At 44.6% G+C, this 23,711-nt stretch overlaps 1 protein-coding gene across 2 annotated transcripts; it reads left to right on the forward strand.

Moving 5' to 3' along the window:
• The first annotated feature begins 5,048 nt into the window (after window positions 1-5,048).
• Window positions 5,049-21,923, forward strand: LOC306881639 (adiponectin-like). Of its 2 annotated transcripts, none has more exons than XM_079435817.1 (3): window positions 5,049-5,189; window positions 9,503-9,795; window positions 19,845-20,956. In XM_079435817.1, the coding sequence occupies exons 2-3, from the start codon at window positions 9,504-9,506 to the stop codon at window positions 20,381-20,383; spliced, it is 831 nt and encodes a 276-aa protein (XP_079291943.1). In that variant the 5' UTR covers window positions 5,049-5,189; window position 9,503; the 3' UTR covers window positions 20,384-20,956. The 2 variants fall into 2 exon arrangements, with proteins under 2 accessions (XP_079291943.1, XP_079291942.1); XM_079435816.1 differs by lacking the exon at window positions 5,049-5,189 and adding an exon at window positions 8,581-9,209 and having other exon boundaries at window positions 19,845-21,923.
• Window positions 21,924-23,711: the final 1,788 nt, after the last annotated feature.

Below are 23,711 nucleotides of genomic sequence, written 5' to 3' on the forward strand. Positions count from 1 at the left end.
GGGCGAGAGTGAACAGAAACAAAAGGGAACACAAGATTCTCCACCCGGCCCTCCTCCTGAGAAAGAGCAAACTCCAACATCTCTGGGTTGCCCGCGTCAGGGCCGCTTCGTCGATCTCCTGGACGACTTGGGGCCCGGCTGGGATGCGGGGGGCGCCGCCCTCCTGCGAGAGGCTCGGTGTTGGTTCGGCACGGGGCGGAGCAGCTCTGGAGGACGCAGGGGGGCGCCCACGGCGACGAGCAGACAGAGGCCTGGACCCGGGGGCAACCGTTGCCGGTGCATCGCGCCGGGGCAGGATGTGCTGGATCGCCTCTGTCTGTCTCTGCACTGCCGAGAACTGCTGGGCAAATCCCTCGACAGTGTCGCCGAACAGCCCAACGGGGAGATGGGAGTGTCGAGAAAGCGTGCTTTGTCGACATCCTTCATCTCCGCCAGGTTGAGCCAGAGATGGCGCTCTTGGACCACCATGGTAGACATCGCCTTCCCGAGGGGCCGCGCCGTGACTTTCGTCGCTCGTAGAGTGAAGTCAGTCGCCGTGCGCAGCTCCTGCATCAACCCCGGGTCGGAACTACCCTCGTGCATTTGTTTGAGTGCCTTGGCTTGGTGAACCTGAAGGATAGCCATGGCATGCAGGGCAGAGGCTGCCTGGCCCGCAGCACTATAAGCCTTGGCCGCAAGAGCAGCGGTCAGCTTACAGGCTTTGGACGGGAGACGCGGACGATTCCTCCAAGTGGCGGCTGCTCTCTCCACCTGGGGAATGCCCGCGTACCCCCTGGCAGCCCCGCCATCGAGGGTAGTGAGGAAGGAGGAGACAGACGAGCGGCTTCTGGCCATGAAAGGGGCCATCCACGACTTCATCAGCTCCTCATGCACCTCCGGGAAGAAAGGCACTGGAATAGAACGCGGTTGTGAGCCACACCCCGGTGCAGCGGTGGCGACCACACCTGAGGGGGGTATCCCCGCTGCACCTTCATCCTCAGAGGACGTAAACCCATCCCCCGATGCTGCGATCGACATCCTATCCTCGGAGGCGCACCGAATGAAATACTGGGCGTCCCGTGGGAAGAACCAGTGAAATCACCCGGGAGCCGGACGGGACATTCGCTGCGTGAGGAGTAAGAGGTCCGTGGGGACGTACCCGGCGGAGAGGCTCTTACTGTAACCCTCAGATCTCCCAGAGCAGCAGCCGGCGGTCCTCTGCTCGAGTCAGAGAGACCGGGGCGGGTGGCGGCCTTTCAGAAAGGAAAGGCGAGATCGCAGTGATGTCATGCTCATACGCCCACAACAGGCGCATGAGTCATCCACGAACGCAGCTTCAGCATGCTGGAGACCCAGACACTGAAGACAACGATCGTGTCCGTCATCCACGGACAGGAAACGACTGCAACCAAGAGGACACGGACGAAACGGCATCTTGAAAAATACGCGATCGTCCGTGATTTGGTCTTTTAGATTTGCTCTTTCAGTTGAAGTGCCCAGGGGAATCGCTGGTGAAAGGGACTCCGCTGTCTGCACCGTAACGCCAACCGGAACAAAACAAAGATGAGGCTTTGTGGAGAGCAGCACAGTCTTCATCCACTTGGCTCCGAAGCAAAAATCTGATGAGTGGATGCACCTGTCGCCCTTTTATACCCATATGTAAGGGGAGTGGCTCAGGTATGCAAAATCCACTAGCAAATTTTGATTGGCGTTTTCTCTTAAGTCAGAGATGTTTGGGGCTTCCAAGTAAATCCCCTATGTCGTCACGACATAACTCGTAGTGACCGACAGATAGGGAACTAAAATTCCAAAATGTAAAGTTAAATCTTTCTCTGTAAGATTTGTCAAAGATTCTGGCTCCATCTGAAACCCAGAGTTCCATTAGAGAGATAACCAGTACCGCCGTTCCCTATACGCAGAGTATGCAGTTTGCATAGGGCACCAACTCCCAGGGGGACACCATCCCAGTTGCTCAAAAAAAACCCCGCTTTCGTTCTATATTAGTATTACAATTAACATATACATAAATAAACATCTAAACATTAACATATATATAATTAAAATACATATATAATTAACATAATACATCAGAATCAGAATCAGAATGAGCTTTATTCGCCAAGTATGTTTACACATACGAGGAATTTGTTTTAGAGTGAGGAAGAGATACAGCATGACATGAGGAAAGCGGGGAGAAAAAAAATAATTCACAGACTATGCTCCTTTGGGAGTACAGTGTGAGAACAGGAAAAACACCCCAGCAACAAAAAGCACATAGTCAATCAACAACATAGCCACACGACTGCAACAGGGAAGGTAATCCAGTTCCAGCAAGCAACCATCCGGTCCTGCAGCCATTCTCGGCGCCGGTCAGACCCGCTTGTCAGGCTGGCGGTACAAAGCGGCGAAGGCGATGGACCGGGGGTGGGGAGGTGAATGCATATCTTTATATGTGTGTATGTGTCTGTGTATGTATGTATTTGTATGCCTGGAGAGTCGCCACACTGGCATTCAGATCAAGTTGTCTCAGTCCGCAGAATGTGATAGCGACACAGCACGTTGCTATGGAGACAGCCTCGATCAGGACCCAGACAGAGTCAACAATCCGCAGGTGTCTGTACAAGGGGGGAGGAATGCAAGAGCGTCTCACTGCAGTGCTCTTCCCGGGATTGTTTTCGAACAGCGACCTTGGCCGGCAGTGCTGGTGTGAGAGAGCCGAAAGGGTTGTCCTCCACGGAAAGAGCCGCCAGACACACGACCTACCACCTTTCCCATGCGTCAATCGTATATCCAGCTGCGAATGTCCCGCTGGGACAATCAGGTTCCCCCGAACCTAAACTTCTCGTTGAGAAGATGGTGTCAATTGCGTTGAGAGACCAGTTGATCAAATCCATGATTTTTCCGTTTGGAGAGCAGTGCAGAGAGAGTCTCTCAAGTATTAGACAATAGACGAGACGAGACGAGAGAGCAAAAGCAGGGAAAGGAAGGTAAGGGGAGGAGAGGGAAAGAAGAATGCGACCGCCTTCGCTGAGAGCCAAACGAGAACATCCATAACAATAATATAATTATAAAAAATGCGTTTTACGGTGAACACAGACGCAGTAGTCCAATCTCACGTGACACAGAATTCCCACATTCATGCCCGTGATCGCTCGTGCCTCATGTTTACGGCTGAAAGCAAATGATCATAATTGATGGACAGCTATGCTCGTGAAAAGACATCAGCAATCCGGCACCGAGAAAAGAAAAGGAAAAAAAGATGAAGCCCGTGCATCACTTTTAGGTAGCCTACATTCATAATCCTGTTACTTTTTTGGCTGTTGACATTAATAACGTGTTTTAATGTCGGTAATAATTTAACCACCAACAACTTTCCATGTTCCCTTACGAAAACTAGCCATGGTTTTAATACGAATAAAACCAAAAATCATGGTTCTTGTAGCCATGGATGGTAACCACAAATTAACCATTTTGTTAGCCTACTTCAAATAATAGTTTACAAAGACGTATTAAGATGATATGTTTTGTGGTTATAAAAACAGACCTAAGCCAACAATATCCTTTAAAATGACTTAAAATGCATTATATAAAAACAATGAGGCAATAATGATTGGTTAATAATTATAAGGTTTCATTGAAAAACACTGTTAAAATTCATAATGTAATAAAAAATAAATAATTTATATATTTACATTACATATTGTTACAAATGCCTGTAAAGTGGGCCAAAGTCCTTTAGTATTGCCCAAACATTTAGGCTCATTCAAATATCCACTTAATCATGAATTTTTGGCCACCTTTTTGTGATGGAAATGCTACTGCCTTTATCTTCAAAACATGTGGACATCACAGCTCTTACAAAAATTAGCCACGGTTTCACCGTAGTAAAACTGCTCAATTTGTTTTGTGTGATTTCTGAATGCTTGAGACTATAAAATCAATCAGACAAATGTATTAATAAAATAATAGCCATAGGTAACTGTCTAATTGTAGTTTGTAAATAATACAATTTAATTACAATTTATTTATTTATTTACTTGTATGTATTTATTAAAGTTCTATTTTGACCCCTATAGTGGGTGTTTTTTTGTTTTGTTTTTTAATATCCATAATATTTGGGGGAGGGGGGCACAACAATACAATTCTGCTTAGGGCACACATTTGGATAACAAAATTAATCTCCAAGTGTTCTGATTAGATAAACCGTCCTGAGGTAATATTTAGCATTTTCGCATATTCTTTGAGAGAGTGAGAGGTAAAGGTGAAAGATATGCGTGCTGAAGCAACTTTATGTTCAGAAGAATGTAACAAATGTGAAAAGCAAAATAACCAAGGCACATGCATTCGGTGACCAGGCCTTTGTGGGACAATTGTTTATTGATCATATGTGTATCCAACTGTAATTAAAACCCTATAAACAATTAGATGTAGAACCAACTGAATTTATTGACTGATTTATTGACTGTAATAAATCAATTCCCCCATTGTGTTTTTAACCTCATTCACCAAGCCAAGCAAAAGTAAAAAAGAAAAAAAGAAAAATCCACAGTCAGTCAGTTTCCACTTTGTCTGAGGAACATATGAAATTCATTGGCCAGAGGAGAACTGGCCCCCGACTGAGCCTGGTTTCTCCCAAGGTTTTTTTCTCCATTCTGTCTCTGATGAAGTTTTGGTTCCTTGCCGCTGTCGCCTCTGGCTTGCTTAGTTGGGGACAATTAATTTCCAGCGATATCGTCGACCTGATTGCAATTTTTTTTTTTCATTTTACACTATTGACACACTATTTCCTTTTTTTTTTTTTTTTTTGGATATTGTGCAGTTGCTTTGACACAATTTACATTGTTAAAAGCGCTATATAAATAAAGGTGACTTGACTTGACTTGATATGAAGCTGCTGGAAGAACTGTCGTATGGCTTTTATTAATGGTATTAGTGCATTATCCCATACATAAGTTGATAAAAAAAATCACTCTTTCATTTCAGAACTGTATGATTGTCAAAAATAGAGTCGGGTAAAACAGGTAAGTGAAACAACAGGATGGTTTATTGACAGGTAATGCAGATCGTGTGGAGAGAAAGGCTGGTGAGTATATTGAAGCTTAAAACAGTTTTAGCTGTGAACTGAAGTGAGTTTCTTTCGAAGGATCGATGGAGAGCGGGAACCAGAGATGACAGGAATCTTCACATGAGATATGTAGGAGAACTAATAGGTAATTATACACAGGATCTGGTGACAGTTCGGGGTAGTGAGTGGTAGACCGGACGATGAGTGTCTGAGTGGAGCGTGTATTTAAAGGAGTGATGATTAGTGGCTGCAGGTGCGGGTGATCGGTAATCTGGTGACAGGGATCTTGTGTGTGTCTGAGCTGGTGACTGTGATGACAGGGAGGTGACTGAGACTGTGATGGATCCCTGACAATGATTTTCTTTTTAATAGTTTTTTCCACACAATGAAAATCAGTGTGGTTCTTCAAAACAACTTTGTAGGCATTGTATGTGCAAAAAACATTAAGACAAGATGGTAAATGATGTTGATAGAGTAAATAATTGTGTTTATTTGTTTGTTTGTTTATTTTGAGTGAACCACCCCTTTGTGAAAAATTCATTTAGTTATCACTTGTACTGTACTTCAAATCTAGTATATCTAGTATATTTTTAAAATGTACTTGCAGATAGCATAGTATTAATGAGATAAAAGGACACTTCTATAGAGAGTACACAAACTTACTAAGTCACATGTAAATCATTTGATTATAATTTTTACTGTAATGTATTATTCAGTATTGCATTACATTTAAAGTCTTGGTCCCACTTTATATTAGGTGGCCTTAACTACTGTGTACTTACATTTAAATTAATCATTTGGTACAATGCACTTATTGTGTACATACATGTTTTTACATTGTACTTATATTTTTAAAAATACCTATTTGTAATTACATCTGTAATTAATTTCTGTAATTACATTTATAATTACACTGTTGACCCATCCCTCACCTTAACCCACCCTTAAACCGACCCATACCACCAAACCTGTCCTTAACCTTACCCGTATCCCACCTCAATAGCAGCAAAAGTGTTTTAAAATACAATATGACCACAATAAGTACATTGTACTTATTTTCTGATGTAAGTACATAGTAGTTAAGGCCACCTAATATAAAGTGTGACCAAAGTCTTTATTACAAATGTGTAACTACAAATATATTTAAATACATGACACAAGTTTCAATAGAAATTGCAAAGTATATTTTAGCTCACCATGAATGTACACTTAACCATATTTCAAAGACAACAGATAATTATGAAATTACATGTAAAAGATGTATTTAACTCCTAATTAAGTGGGTCACAAAACACTCTTTTGTTCAAAAAATTGTATTTAATATCAATTGAAACTATAATAACATGTAAACAACATGCACGTAAGTGTCTGAAAACATTACATTCAGTTCAGCATTTTAAAGTATATTACTTTCAAAAGTACTCTTTTTAAAAGTATGCTAATGTTACTCCTTTTTCACAAGTGACCACTTTAAGCCTCCTAAATAAACAGAACTGTACATTTGTGTCAATCAAAGCAATCGCTAGGACAGAAGTCCTCTAGGTGAACCTGTCTAGACCATGTAATTTAATTTTCTTGGACACTTCAGGAGGCTTCTTACACTTTAAAAAATCATCAATATCTCTCTTTTGTGATGAATAAGTCTCTTTAATTTGAGACTTACATCCTGGGACAAGGGTGTGAAGAATAATGAGAAGGGCAGTGAATTTTGTCAACAAAAAGCTAATAGAGACCAATTAAGATTATGGATATCTAAAATGAAAACAGCAGTGATCTTCTTTTTGTTGGAGTTGAGCCTTAATTGGCCAGGTTCTCATAAACCTTTAAACTGAACACATATCTCACTTGTATCGGTACAATGGATCAAAATAAATACACATGTCAGTGAAGGGGATGGAATATTATGTGAAAAAAAATAAAGCGCTTCTACTTGTCATTGCATAAGCCACATCCTCTCTAATGAGAACCAGGACACTGTGTTTAAGGCCATTGAGAATACAGGCCCACAATACAGAACCATTGCTATTAAAGAGAAGCGAAGTTCTCACTAATCCTGATTTATAGTAAAATTGTCTGTGTGGCTGGTGCAGTGCAGATGTTAAAAAAAGGAAGTAAGAGTAAGTTTAGTCTACCAAAATTCTTGAAACAAGAAACTTCTAATGCGTCAAAATCTTCTGTGAGCTGACAATAAGTAAATGGATTAAATTTGAAGAAGGCCATCAGGGAGTAAAATTATATTCTCACAATAAGTAAATGGATTAAATTTGAAGAAGGCCATCAGGGAGTAAAATTATATTCTCACAAAAATAGCTTTATATGGACAGCAGCTTCCCCAGGCAAGTCTTATTCTTCAAACGAGACTACGAGGACCTGATTTTCCTCAATTTTTAGTAAATTTTGTGTGTATTATTAAAGAAGAAGGCATTTATAAGATTTTTGTTGAGGTGTAAATAAGCAATCATACTGCAAGGACAATTAGGAGAAAATATGCTCAGCATGACATTGTGAATTGCATCAGCATCAGCTCAAGATTTACCTTGAGCACCTGCAGTAATCCTTTCTCTCACTGCAAATATTACAATCAAATTATATTTCTCCTTAGAGGTACAGTTCTTCCATCCTCTCTGATTTTGAGTTTGACCACAGCAATACAGTTATTGTAATAAACTGAGGTATCATATATTGAAATTGTTTTGCTACAATATTATTCTCACTTATCCTTAATTTACTTTAGTAAAGAATTAAGTAATAATTAAATGATTAAAGTATTTAGCAATTTATAAGTGGGCTTTATCTATAACATTTGCTCTTATACTGGATCTATTGCTCTGATAAAAGCTGCTTGTGCATGCACCCCCCCCCCCCCCCCATTGTACTGATAAAGAACTCTTTAATTTAACTAAAAAAAAAAACTTTTGCTGTTGTGAGTTATGAATTCAGATGGAAGTATGGCATTAGAACACTTTCATGCTAATTATTCTTCAACCAAATCTAGTTTTAAATCTGTGCGATTTATTGTAATTTTTAAGTGGATATGAAGAGTTCAGATGCAAAAGCCTCTGAGTGCCGTCTGAAATTTTTATCTAAAATTAATATTTTTATCAGGCTCCTATGTTCATGTTTAGTTATTTCACTTTAATGGCAACAAAAAGAACCTATTCATTGCCATTAAAGTGAAATTACTGAACCTACACATAGGAGCCTGAGAAAATTTTTAATTTTAGATGAAAATTTCAAACGGCACTTAAGAGCCTTTTGCATCTGAACTCTTTGGTAAAGGTTGAGAATGTGAGTACTTGAGATGGCTGAGATGACACTTATTACGTATATTACCAGATGAACAAGTACTGCCCCCATCTGGTTGGTTTTTACCATCGCTCTTCCAGTTAAGTTTATGAACAGATATTTATATTCTGTTATAAATTATGATTTAAATGTTTTGTACAGGCAAATCTTTCTTAATTTGACAGAATATTCTGCTTCAAGGAAACTAAATTATGTTATTAATTTTTCAGCAAATATGATGGGGCCAAGATACCATGAGAATATTGTGTTTTGTAATGCTGATGAGAATAAATTATACACCATTACAGAAATTAACTTACAATGACAACACAATGTAGTGAAGTCATTAAATGCTCGACTTTGCTTCCAGGATTAGATTCTGACTCCTGAGTAAATATGAATTGTGCATTATATTTTAAGAAACTGTATGCTCAGGGCACATTGCTATCTGTACATTTGCTATCTGTAACTAAATACAACAATGTATTATAATTTCAATTACATTCTTATAGTGTGCATTTTACAAAAAAACAAGAATGGTTTGAGAACTCAGTTCAGTGCATTAATGTTCACTAGAGGATAAAGGAAAACTCTGCTATGACACTTGATAATTCTGTTTCTCTTGCTTACATTGCATTTATATAGTATAGCAGAAAAGAAACCTTCGTTTAACAACATACAATATGTGAGGCTAGTATCAGATTGGATAAAGTGATCTGCTGTTCAACGAGCCATAAATACATTTAGAATTTAGACTTGGATAAATATAGTTCAGAAAAGCCCACAGTGATGACAGCACATCAACAACAAATTCAGTTGCGTCGCTCAGTGGTTGTTCTTACTGTTCTGTGCTTCTGGGAGACAAACACTTACAGACCAGGTAAGAAAGCCAGGTTTTCATATCATTATTATAGTCTACATAATATAGTCTATACATCAGCAAATATATAGGTTTGATATCACTAAATTATTTTGAAATTTCCAAAGCCATTCACATCAAGCAATTTAGGTTTGGGGTTAAGTTATAACATTGTGTTCAAAAATCTTAACAAAAAGTGAAACAATTGATTATTTGTGAAGTGCAACATCTCATATGTTATATATGACATACAAAAACATATTTATCAATACAAAATGCTTATTTCAATTCTTGGATATTCCATTTGACAACAGTATGACGCTGCTGTGGAACATCTTATTGGGAATATTTCTCATTGGACGACTTAGTCAAAGTCAAGACCTTCTAGAGGAGAATATAGGGCAGACAGCGTTGGATGAAGGGACTGAGGGAGGAGAGGACATGGAAGAGCCTGAGGGTCCGGAAACAGATGTCAGTCAACCTGATCATAGACAACCATGTGCCATGTGGATGGGAGGTGTTCCTGGCACACCTGGACACAGTGGTAAACCTGGAAGAGATGGCAGAGATGGGCGTGATGGACCGAGGGGTGAGAAAGGAGATACAGGTTAGAGTAAGCTCACTTTATACTGTTTGGAACTTTGCTAGATCATTTGTGTGAAACATACAGTGCTTCTGACTTCTTTAAGTGGCATCTGTGAACAAATAATTACAGACCCCCCTTTTTTTCAGAATGACATGAACTTTCCTTAGCGATTTTTGCAATTCATTTTAATTATTTTTTCAACATGTAATCAAAATTTCTCTATGTGATGTTTTATTAACAAATTTCGGGAGGAGCACGCGCGGATAATTAACACGGCCAATTCACCATCAGCAATCACTCAGTCTATCCCATCAGCCGAGAGAGAACTTCTATAAATAGACCAAGCCATCTTACCTTCATTCTCTCTACAGTTTTCAGCATTGGTACTCCCAATCGCCACGATGTCAGAGATCGAAATGTTCACCAACGACAACTCCCTCGACAACCAGGGTCCTCTGGAGTCTCCCAGCGCCGCCCAGCGCGCTAGCACCTGCCAGGACACCGCAATCGAGCCCACGGCTACACCGCGGGGCCGTCGGCCCTCCCGAGCCGCTTCTCAATCCTCGAGACGCCGAGTCTCGCCCTCGACTCCCCCTTCCAGGCATCTTCCACCTTCTCCCACATCCTCATATGCCTCAGCCAGCTCCTTCGTCCCCGCTATCGAGAAGTGGACAGTCTTAAGCCTAAGACAAGCGCTGAACAACGCCGACGTCTACTTCTCACGGCGGATGAACAAGGCAGAGCTCTACAACCTCTACTCATCTCTCCAGCCAAGAAACCCAGCGCCGACTTCCACTCCTCCATCAAAAACGGCCGACAAACCAAGTCCGGCCCGCAGCGGCCCGTACTCACGGCCTGGAAACAACGCCACGCCCGCGAGGAGGAGTCTCCGGTCTTCAAACCGCCGTAGCAGGCCCTCGGCAAGCCTGGGCCATGCCCGGATTCCGTCGCTGCTAGCCCTAGCCCGTTTCTCCGCCCAGCCGCCCCCGGCGCCGCACCGGCCCCCTCAGCCACAAGCTGCGTGAGCATGGCTCCGCCGGCAGTTCCAGCTCACCTACAGCCTCTCCTCTCTCCTTCCTGCTATGCGCTCCCCGGTCCATGGCCTGAGGCTCCGCCTTCAAACCCTAGCGCGAGGCTGCCTCCGCTAGCGGCGCGAGCCCAGACTCCTTACGAGCCCTCTCTCCTTCCGTTCCTTCCTTCCATCTTCGCTCCCGGAGCCGTCGCCGGCGTGAGGCTGCCTCCGTCAGCGGCACAGGCGCAAATGCCCCCCTTCTCCTCTCTCCCTCCTTTCCTCCCTTCCGTCTTCGCTCCCGGAGGCGACGCCAGCGCGAGCCTGCCTCCGCCAGCGGCTCCAACGGCCGCCATTCTTCCTCCTCTTCCTCATCCTCAGGCTCGCCCTCCGTTCACGCTGGCATCCGCCACTCCGACGCCCATCCCACCGAACGCTCCTGCCCTGGAACCACCTCCTGTCGCCAGCAGCATCAGAGCACAGATCCTAACAGGTGCGGACATAGACCTTTTTTCTCTCCTGTCACCACTTTCACCACCCTCTTCAGACCGCCAAATCGATTGCGGTGATTTTTCTGTCACATTAAAAAATTCAGCGCACAATCCGTCACGCATTCTGTCATTCTCCGAATTTACGATCGCCTTCACCCGTTACTCCGAGGTAATTTGCACAGCTTTCCCACACAGGAGACGCGAGCTCAGCGACTATCTCTCAATAGTCGCCGAGCTCGCCTTAGCATACGGAGGCACGCACTTCTACACCTACCGCAAGCTGTTTTCAGCAAAATGTGCCATCAGGGTAGCTCAGTGGAACCAGTGCCCGTACTGGGGGGCTCTGGATACCGAGCTCCACAACAGAGTCTTCTTGGGCTGCCGCAACGTCACATGCTCAGTCTGCCGTTCTGTCGCCCATTCCACCACGGCATGCCCTCTCATCACCCCGCCCACCCCTCCTTGCGCCGAAACGCCTCAGCGCAAATCAACCAGCTATGTCCCGCGCCAGCGAACCACTCCAACCGACCCACTTCCAAACCACCGACGCCACCCTTCCTCCTTCTCCAACAACCAGGTCTGCTCCAACTTCAACGCGAGCAGGTGCTCCAGGCATCGCTGCCGCTACATGCACGTCTGCAGCTTCTGCGGCGGCGCACACGCCCGCACCATATGCCCAGTGTTTAAATCTTCCAATAAAGATGAAAAACCTTACCTATCGACTCCTGTGCAAATTTACTGTCTGTCTGCCGAACTGTCCCAGCACCCCGACATCAACTTTACTGATTTTTTATTGACCGGTCTCACTCACGGCTTTAATCCCGGCGTCGAAAGCCTCCCGCAACAAAGCACCATTTGTGCCAACCTCCAGTCAGCCCTCGCCGAACCCGACACAGTCGATCTTCTAATCAAAAACGAAGTCGAGTCAAACTTCATGATCGGCCCCTTCAACGTTCCTCCCTTCCCCTGTTTTCGCGTCAGTCCGATTGGCATCGCGACCCGAAAAGTTTCTGGTAAAAAACGTCTAATAATCGATCTCTCATCCCCGCATAACTCCCCCTTCCCAAGCATTAATAGCCTCATTCCGCTCGAAGAATTTTCTCTCCACTACCACGACATCGACCAAGCCATAACACTGATCAAAGACGCGGGTCGCGGCGCCTGGCTGGCCAAAGTCGACATCGCCTCCGCCTTTAAAATAATGCCCATCCATCCAGATTTTTGGCATTTATTCGGCATACGCTGGCACGAGAAATTTTATTTTTCCGTCCGCCTAACCTTTGGCTGCAGAAGCAGCCCAAAAATTTTCGACATGCTGGCAGAGGCTATCTGCTGGATCCTCTCCAATAACTACGAAATCCCATACCTCATCCACCTTTTAGACGATTTTTTGTTCATCTCGCCTCCCGGCTCCATCCCAGCCGCACACCTCTCAACAGTCCAGGAAGTCTTTTCCAAACTCGGGATTCCGCTCGCCCAGGACAAAACCACGGGCCCAACCACTTCCATCGAATTTTTAGGCATCAAACTAGACTCGAAAAAATTCCAGGCTTCCCTGCCCAAAGAGAAAATCGATAGAACGATCCTGGTCGCCTCCGCCCTCTTAGACAACCCAAACTGTTCCAAGCGCGAGCTGTTGTCTATCCTCGGTCACCTAAACTTCGCAATGCGCATCATCCCGCAGGGCCGCCCCTTCATTTCTCACCTACTATCCCTCGCGTCCTCCGTGCACGTGCTGGAGGATCACCTATCCCTATCCAGCTCGTGTTGCAACGAGCTCAGGCTATGGATAAACTTCCTCAAACAATGGAACGGCTTATCCTTCTTCTATAACAGCATGGTTTCCCACCCCGACGACATCCAACTATTTACGGATGCCGCCCCCTCCTGCGGTTTCGGGGGATTCTACAGAGGCCACTGGTTTGCATCCACGTGGCCCCCCCAGCTGTCAGATTTACCGCAGTCCCTGTCATCCTCAGCATTGTTTGAGTTATATCCTCTTGTCGCCGCAGCGGTTCTATGGGGGAAAGAATGGTCCACCGCAAGCATCGTAGTGCATTGCGATAATGAAGCGGTCGTGCATTGCATAAATAAAGGCCGGTCTCATTCCCCTGCATTAATGCCCTTTCTAAGACGTCTCATCTGGATCTCGGCATGCGGCCAGTTCATTCTAAATGCAAAACATGTCCCCGGGTCCAAAAATCAAATAGCTGACTCTCTCTCTCGGTTTGCTTTTCAGAAATTCAGGCTGCTGGTGCCAGATGCCGACGAACTCCCAACGCCAGTACCTCCATATTCAGAGCTGATATTCCCGTAAATCACCCTCTAAGAACCCTCCTAGATGCCTCCCTCAGTTCCATCCTCCATGCCGTCTCCCCCAGGACCCTCCAATCGTACTTAACTGCTTGGAATAGTTTCAAAAGTTTCCACCGCACCTACAACCTGCCTTTCCCCGATTTTTCCCTACTCACCATCACCTCGTTCATCTCCCATCTCAACATCACCAAAAACCTCCAGGCCAGCTCCATCAAAGGCTACCTCAGCGGAATCCATTTCTTCCACAAGCTCATGCTCGGCTCACCCTCCCCAGGAATAACCAGCCCGCAGACATCCATGCTCATTAAGGGCATCCAAAGAGCCCAACCCACCCGCCCAGACGCTAGACAGCCAATAACACTAGAAACCTTAACTAAATGCATTTCCACCCTCCGCAGAGGCTACCACTCCACGCACACCGCCCGCACGCTCGACGCCATGTTCATCTTGGCCTTCTTCGGTTTTCTCAGATGCTCGGAACTCACCATCACATCCAGCTTCAATCCAAAAATCCATCCAACCCTTTCAGACCTATCAGCACCAGACACCGAAGCAATCTCCTATCTCATCAAGCAAAGCAAGACAGACCAAGCGAGAAGAGGCCACGTCATTTATATCTTCAATCTCCAGTCACCAATCCAACCATACCAAACCCTCTTAGCTTACCTACAGTACAGGAGCCCGCAGGCCAAACTCCCATCCGACCCGCTTTTCGTCGACGACTCAAATCGCCCTGCCACACGCTTCTGGTTCCAAAAACACCTCAAGTCCGTCCTACTACTATCCGGCATCCCAGCAGATCACTACTCCAGCCACTCCTTTCGCATAGGCGCAGCTACCACAGCCGCCCAAAAAGGCCTCTCCCAGCCTCAGATCCAGACACTCGGCCGTTGGACATCAGAGGCATTCAAGACCTACATTCGGTCAGAACGCTTCCTCATCAGAGAAGCGCAACAAACCCTCATCAGCTGATCCCCTTATCCACCCATAGCTGCTCACCTCCACTCCAAACCATCCCAGCAGCACCCCGCTCCCACAGGAGCCTTCGCATATTCCCGCTCCGCCGCAGTAACCGCTCCCGCAGAAGCCTCCTTCCCTTTCCACATACCGCAGCAGTGGCCGCTTCCGCAGAAGCCACTTTCTGTCCCAAAATGCTGCAGCAGCGCCCTGCTCATTCGATACCGCCGCAGCAGTGCCCACTTCCGCAGAAGCCACATTCCTTTTCAGACGCCACAGCAGTGCCTGCTTCCGCAGAAGCCACACTCTTTTTCCGATGCCGCAGCAGTGCCCGCGTCCGCAGACGCCATATTCTTCCAAAGGCCGCAGCAGTGCCCCGCTCGTCTGATACTGCCGCAGCAGTGCCCGCTTCCGCAGAAGCCGCATTCCCTTTCAGACGCCGCAGCAGTGCCCGTTTCCGCAGAAGCCAAACTCTCCTTTCACATGCCGCAGCAGCGCCTGCTTCCGCAGAAGCCACATTCTCTTCAAATGCAGCAAGGAGCGCCCTATTCATTCGATACCGCCACAGCAGTGCCCGCTTCCGCAGAAGCCACATCCCCTTTTCAGATGCCGCAGCACTGCCCGCTTCCGCAGAAGCCACATTCTCTTTTCAAATGCCGCAGCAGTGCCCGCTTCCGCAGAAGCCACATTCTCTTTCAAATACTACAAGTAGCGCCCTATTCATTCGATACCGCCACAGCAGTGCCCGTTTCAGCAGAAGACACATTCCCTTTCAGACGCCACAGCAGTGCCCGCTTCCGCAGAAGCCGCATTCCTTTTCAGACGCCGCAGAAGTGCCCGTTTCCGCAGAAGCCACATTCCCTTCCAGTTGCATTTTCCTTTCAGATGCCACAGCAGCGCCCGCTTCCGCAAAAGCCACATTCCCTTCCAGATGCCACAGCAGTGCCCGCTTCCGCAGAAGCCGCATTCCTTTTCAGATGCCGCAGCAATGCCCGTTTCCGCAGAAGCCACATTCCCTTTCAGTTGCATTCTCTTTCCAGATGCGGCAGCAGAGCCGCTTCCTCAGAAGCCACATTCTCTTTCAGATGCCACCGCAACATTTCCACTCCAAGCGACGTCCAGCGCCTCTCCATCCTGAAGCCTTGCAAATTTTGGGGGTTATCAACGCCCCACTCCGGCTGCTGTCCCGCGCTAATCGCATCTTGGGGGGAGCGCTCTGGGTCCGGGCTAAATGCCGAGCTCGGACCCCTCTCCCCGGACAGGAGGAGTGCCCCGGGTTCGGGAGTAATTCACAGAGCTCGGAGCCCTCTCCCCGGACAGCACGCCAAATACGCATAAACCTTAAACTCTGTTCATTATACGCAAGGGCGAACTCGTGAAGTGATGTTTTATTAACAAATTTCGGGAGGAGCACGCGCGGATAATTAACACGGCCAATTCACCATCAGCAATCACTCAGTCTATCCCATCAGCCGAGAGAGAACTTCTATAAATAGACCAAGCCATCTTACCTTCATTCTCTCTACAGTTTTCAGCATCCCACCTCCACCCCAACTCCTCACCATCAGCCCGCTCCTACCCCAGCGTGGGGAGGAGCTCGGGGGGGGAGCGCTCCGGGTCCGGGCTAAATGCCGAGCTCGGACCCCTCTCCCCGGACAGGAGGAGTGCCCCGGGTTCGGGAGTAATTCACAGAGCTCGGAGCCCTCTCCCCGGACAGCACGCCAAATACGCATAAACCTTAAACTCTGTTCATTATACGCAAGGGCGAACTCGTGAATAATTTTCTTAATGTTGTGTTGTTTTTGTGAATGATTCACTTTTTTCTGAAACCACTTTCATCTTAGTGGTCTTTACCAATGGCTTGTTACACAAAGCTATTTAAACAAACTCTGAGTTTCAGAGTATGTTTAGAGTTGAAAAACAACAGTTGAACAAACTCAGGGTTACAGGACTGACAAAACCAAAACCAAAACCAATCCAACCAGGCTTTGTCAGTACCATTACACTAATCGTCAGCTTTTTTTTTTCCAACTCAGGCTTTGATCCTAGAAAATATCTGGAAACTCTGACTACCAAAACCAGTTTTGTGAAATAGGCCACAAGAGAGAAGGGCAGTGTAAATAATGTTATCCAACAGTCAAACATTGAACATAAATGTTTAAATAGTATTTTCACTTGACATCACAGTGTTGATGTGCAGATCACATACAAGCTTTACTGACTCAATTTTTTTGTTTGATTAAATTAACTTAACCCTTGTGCACCCTTATGGACATTTTTGTCCATTTTAGTTTTGTTTTTTTGATAATTTTGTCTGTGTTAATGCTAACTGTATACATTTTGGCTCAGGTGTGTATTTTTATTGGAATTTTAATATTGCACCCTCATTTCCTTTAATAAATCTATTTTACACTTGGTACACAAAATTGTTACACTCAGTGCCTTTTGGACAAAAATATCCCCATTGAAACCCATTAAAACAGCTATTTTTAATCGCAGTGCCGTTTAACTGTAAAATGTGGCAATTTTTGTTAATAGGCTTTCATTCTGTTGGCAAGGCTTCAAAATTAAAAACAATTACCAGATGGTGCCATTTTTTCAGGTTTGGTCTATAAAGGGTCTATAAACCAAATACATGCTTTATTCCTGTTTTCTGCTTCTGCATATTATAGAGCCAATTGGATAAATAATGCAGCTATAATTGTGTGGGTGTGTTGGTATAGATGTCAGAGTGTGGTTTGTATGTGTTTCATAAAAAAAAATTGTGTGTGTGTATATGTGTGTTCTTGTAAAATTTGAGAGAGAGAAACTCTACTGCTAATCACAAATCCAAGCACTGTTTGCACCAGCAGAGTTTTGCTGGCATCTAATAGGGAAAATTTGGTACTGCGCCCAAACAAAATTTTACTGAAAGCTCATATTTTGAGATATCAACCTCAAATTTGGAACACAGCTTGTTTAGATTTATGGCTTTGATTTTCTAGCAGGTTTAGAGTTCAACAGGTTTCATATATAAAATATTCATAAAATAAAATATATAAATTGTTCATAAATCATTTTCATATACTTAAACCTGTATAACTTTTTTTTTGTTTCACTTTTTAAATTTGTTTTACTTCAACAATAATCTGCCATGGGACTTCTTTAAAATGAGACCACACTTAAGTCTCTGCTCCCAAGCTCCCAAAGCGTTTTTTTGACATGGACATTTTTGTCCACTATGGACCTAAGTGTAACTTTTTTTATTGATGCACAAGGGTTAAAAATAGTTTTTTATCTAAATAAGAATTACTTATCTTATATTGAAGTTTTTGTTTATGGTGAAATTAAGTTCCATTGATATAAGGTTCACTGAAAAAAATTGGACACCACACTTATTGACAAATTCACTCAATTATATGATTTGTAATCTATAAAACTAAACTGTGTTTATCTTTCAAAGTGGATCTTCAGTCAGTGTTGATGCCTCCAGTGTTTCTGGTATCTGAAGCATTTGTGCAAATAGACCAGTTAAATTGGCTGATGGCAGTGACATGACAGTGAAAGATTACACTCTTTTAGGGGGATGGGTGGCGACTTTGTTACTTCCCACACCTTGGCCAGGCTTAAAAAAAGTGAAGTGAAGTGACATACTGCCAAGTATGGTGACCCATACTCGGAATTCGTGCTCTGCATTTAACCCAACCATCGTGCACACACACAGCAGTGAACACACACCCGGAGCAGTGGGCAGCCATTTATGCTGCAGCGCCCGGGGAGCAGTTGGGGGTTCGGTGCCTTGCTCAAGGGCACCTCAGTCATGGTATTGAGGGTGGAGAGAGTGCTGGACATTCACTCCCCCCACCTACAGTCCCTGCCGGCCTGAGACTCGAGCCCGCAACCTTTGGATTATGAGTCCGACTCTCTAACCATTAGGCCACGACTTCCCTTCTTAAAGTGCCCCTGTTATGGGTAATGTCATATTTTGGTTTTGGGAGCCCCCAACATCAGGTTGACATGCATGCAAGGTCAAAAAACACATTTATTGTCTTATAATGTGCATTTATTTTTACGTTATTTCCTCAACGATTCGTTTAACGATTCATTTTCCCAAACCCCTCCTTTGTGTGATGCCAATCTGCGGTGATTGGTTCGATTGGTCGATTCAATTTTCATTTCAACATGCCTGCCTGATAAAGCAGCGTTTGTGAGCGCCATGCTGCTTTGTGCACAGCGTGACCAGGGAAACCGCTATTTTTAACGCTCCAAGCGCAGCACCTAGTGGCAAACAATGAATTTGCATTTTCATTCAGACCAACACGAAAAGACCTATAAGTGGGCGGGCAATATGCTAATGTTTCATGTTGACATCAGCATGTAGCGGCTTGGGATTCGTTTTTAAAACGACTTGTTTTAATGATTTAGAGTCGACTCTTTCTTTTGAGAGACAATAACTTTATAAACGGTGCACTTTCAGATTAAAAACTTTGCAGGATGTTTTCATTCACATAGAGCTGTGTTGCACACTGCATGAAAGGTAATTTTCAAAAATCCATAAAAGGGGTACTTTGTTATACTGGTTGGCGGAGAGAGGAAGCAACTACCAGCAGGCTGGATAAGCTTCCTCACAAGCCATAAATGCTCCCCACGGTGAGCCATTTCTCCCCGATCTTTACCAGGAAGTGATGAGATTATAGGAGAAACTGTACTCAACCTGTTTTCTTGCCTGTTCTACATCCAGTTGCATTTTTGTGGAAGGCCTTCAAAGCCCTGTCAGACTAGGCTTACACAGTGGCCAACAGGCTGGTGGTGCCCTGCACACTATGCAGGTGTCGCAGGCCTATCAGGCCCAACTTTTAAAGGACTTTGCCCTTTGTGCCACCAAGTAGGTAGGCAGGGCCACAGAGCAACATCTGTGGCTTATCCTTTTAGGACTCAAGGAGAAAGAAAGATTTTTGCTCCTTGATGCCCCAATCAGACCTTTTTGTCTCTTTGGCACCACCTTTGAGACTGTGGTCCAGAAGTTAAGGAAGGCGGAGGTTATGTTGGTGGCATTTGAGCAGCACATCCCTTGCCATGGTCCTATAGTCCCAGCTGGAGACAGGGTCAGAAAACAAGCATTGCAGCCCAGACCCTCTGTCTGGGAAGTCACGTTTGAGGTGGAAAACTTGTACGAAGCCCAGGAATGAGCTTAGGGAAGTAAGACAACAAAAGCCAAAGAACTAGGATCCTTCCAGGCTTCTGATTCTGATCTTGTAACAACCTATTTAATTTAGTTGTAAGACTGCTAAAGTTTATAATGCTTCTGTTTTTTGCAGGTGAAGCAGGTGAGAAAGGAGATCCTGGACAGAAGGGAGACATTGGCCCTGCTGGACTAAGAGGCTTTCCTGGGAACCCAGGTCTGAAAGGGGTCCGTGGTGAAAGTGCCTTGTCTTACCATTCAGCCTTTAGCGTAGGTCTGACTGAACTTGTTCCTGCCACCAATGTGCCAATCCGCTTCAACAAGTTATTCTACAATGACCAGCACCATTATGATGACGTTTCCGGAAAGTTCCGCTGTGTTCTGCCAGGAGTTTACTTCTTTACTTATCATCTCACCGTCTACACCAAAGATGCTAAAGTCAGTCTCTACATGAATGACAAGACCATCATGTTCACCTTTGACCAATACCAAGAGACCAACGTGGATCAGGCATCCGGTTCTGTTATCTTGCGTTTGGAGGCAGGAGATGAGGTATGGCTGCAAGTCTATGGAGATGAGGCATTTGGGGGAGTGTATGCAGATAACACCAACGACTCTACCTTCTCCGGTTTCCTCCTGTATCCTGATATTCCTGCATCTGCACGGAGACGTTGACAATACCTAAATGAATTAATTTTGTTATTTTTAGCATTGGGAGATGTGATTCAATTTTGCACCAAGCTATAGTTATGAGGTTCAGCAAAGTATTGCATGTAATTTGAAATCCATTTCTATTGCTGTTTTACAGAGCTTCAGACATAATGAATCTGCTTTTGTTCTTGAATGCCTGTTTGATAATAATAGTATAGTATGTCTGCTTTCCTATAACTAAGTGCTGAATCATTTAAAATTGTTGATGAGTTTAGAGGTATCCCCTATAAAATCAATCAAAATATTATCAGACCAATGGAAATTATTTGACAGTTTTTTTCTTTCTTGTAATTGTAATTGTAACCCTTAAGCATGCAGCTGTTACATGTATGTTCCTGTTTTGCTTTATTTGGGTTTACTCCGGTTCTCATTAGTTTATCTTCATTCAGTCTGATCACCTGTGTTCATTAATCTTCTCGTTTGCTCCTTTGTTTCCTGATCTTTATAAGCCTTCAGTTTCGTTGTGTTCTTTGTCTTGGATTGATGTTGTTTAAATGCAAATTGTGTTTTGATGCTGATTAAAAAGTCCTTTCGTTTACTCCTGTATTGGGCACTTGTTTCTACAACCACATAACCGTAACAGAATCCAAGACGAATACAGAAGACTGGTTATGGAGATCAATACACACTTCCTCGTCCTGGCCCGCCGAGATCTCCCACTGGTAGAATTTGCGCGAGTGTTCAGCGAGCTCACCGCAACGCTCAACTCTTTGTTCTGGATCGGGGCCAATTACCATCGCCCAGTGGACCTCAGCTGGAGGGAAGGGATCCTCCGGTGTCTGGAGAGTGTCCAGCCCGATCCAGAACCAGCCTACCAGCCTCCAGCCCGCCATACGCGGCGAAGTCAATGGTGCCAGCATCCGCGGCTCACTCAAGCCCGCCGTTCGCTGGGTTGTTAAGCCTGCCGACTCCTTCCCCAGCACTCATGGATATTGCGCTACCCCCGGAGTTCTCTGTGCCTATCCTCACCCCAGAGTCTCCTAAGACTCCACTGGTCCTGTCCAGTCCTCCGTCTGCTGAGTTCCCCAAGTTGGCCAGCTCCATTCCTCGCAAGCGCTCTCCAGTGCCTGCTCCTCCAGAGCGCCCCCCTGAATTCCTAATTCTCCCCAAATTTGGGGGCATGGGGGCATATATCCATGGCCATAGTGGCCGGGCCGAAGGCCAAGGCCATGGAGCCAAATCCGCAATAGCCTCCCCTGTCTCCTGATCCGCCATGGCCCCCCCCGCCTTCCAGGAGTGGGGGCGAACTGTTACGTGTATGTTCCTGTTGAGTTCCTGTTTTGCCATATTTGGTTTTGTTCAGGTTCTCATTAGTTTATCTTCATTCAGTCTGATCACCTGTGTCCATTAATCTTCTTGTTTGCTCCTTTGTTTCCTGATCTTTATATCTGATCTTGGACAGTGATTTCAATTAATATATTGAAATTTCTATTCTGTATTTCAACTTCATTTATTTATATTTTAAAAAACTTACTGTATTCAATACATTAATTTCTAAGGCCTCTATATTGTCAGTATGGTTATTTAGCCTAATTGCCTTTTGTCATCTGATTGATAGTTAAAAGGTTATAGCAAGTAAAAGGCTTTTCATAATATATGCAGTGCCCTCCATAAGTATTGGAACAATAAAGACAAAATTGCTCTGTTGGCTGTGGAGTCAAGACTGTCACAGATCTGCCAGGCTCTGTCACCAGCCAATCACAACGCACTCCTTCACCAGAATACTAATCACACGCACCTGCACTAGATCATGTCACTAATCAACCAGACCATAAATACACACACCTCGCAGCCCTCAGTGTCTGGTCTTGTTAATACGAAGAGAACTGCATTAGTGCCACAGCGCTATGCCTACTTACCTACCACCGTGTTTACTTACCTACAGTGTTTCCTCCCGAGTGTGTTCTCCGAAGTCTGTCTGTTCCTGCCAGTTCTGCAATCCGTGCGAGGTGTGTGTCATCATCAGTTCTCTGCTCCCTATCGTAAGAAGAATCTTCATTACCCTTCAGCAACTTACCGAAGACCTCCAAGTGCAATACTCACCAGTTTTGCCTTTTACTGCTCACCTGTTGACAATAAAACTCTGGTTCATCATCCATCTCTCTGACCGTGTCCTTCTTCTGTAACAAAGACATTTGCAAATATGATTAAAAGATGAACATGAGACAAAACTACAGAATGTCACGTTATATTATTAGCCGTTTCAACACATATATGTTTTACCAAATAAAAAGAACAGCACTTTTAGAGTTCGTCCCACTCATTGATGTGAGCATAAGTATTGGGATAGTTGAACACACGGCAGATATAAAAGATTAAAAGCTATTATTTAGTTGCAGATCACATGCGCACAATCACAGCAGTGAGTCTGTGACCCATAGACCTGACCAGACTCTTGGTTTCATCCTTTGAAATGCTTTTCCCAGCCTTTAATGCAGCCAATAACAATTGTTGCTTGTTTTGTGGAGTTTCTGCCTTTACTCTCCTCTCCAGCTGGTGAAATTCGTGTTCAATCGGATTTAAATCTGGAGATTGACTTGGGCAATCTAAGACTTTCCTTTTCTTTGCCCTTATAAATTCCTTGACTGAACTGGCAGGGTCTTTTGGGTCATTGTCCTGATGCAATATGAAGCACTTCCCAATGAATCTGGTGGGATTTTCTTGAATATTGGTAGGCAAGATGGCTTTGTACCCTTCCAAATTCATTCTGCTACTGTCATCATACATTAAGTCATCAGTAAAGTTGAGAGGGCCTGTTCCAGAGACAGCCATGCATGCCCATGCCATGACACCACCTCCACCATGCTTTACAGATGAGGAAGTATCCTTGGAATCATTGCAGTTACCTTTTTTTCTTCACATTTTTGCTTTCCCATCACTTCTCTCATCGGTCCATAAACACAGTTCCAAAACTCTTCTGGCTCACCTTTGTGCTTTTTTGCAAACTCTAATCTTGCCTTTCTATTTTTGGTGCTGGTCAGAGGTTTGCATCTTTCTGTGTAGCATCTGTAATTCTGTGTCAAAGTCTCCTGAGGACAGTAGATTGTCAGAGCATCACCCAGCTTTCTGGAAGTTGTTGGTGACAGACATGTCTTTTAGCGTTAATTTTCACAGCTTTTATTATTTGTCTGTCATCAACTACTGTTGTTTTCTCAGCCGATCAGGTAGTTGTTTTTTGCTGGTGTCACTGGTGGTTTCCAAACTCTTGATTTCTCCATGCCCTTTGTTTTTGCTAGAGCTCTAACTGACTTCCTCTTTTCTTTTAGCATCCAAATTGCTTGCTTTTCTCTCA

This window comes from Barbus barbus (genome assembly GCF_936440315.1).
Source record: "Barbus barbus genome assembly, chromosome: 15".
Lineage (NCBI taxonomy): Eukaryota > Metazoa > Chordata > Actinopteri > Cypriniformes > Cyprinidae > Barbus > Barbus barbus.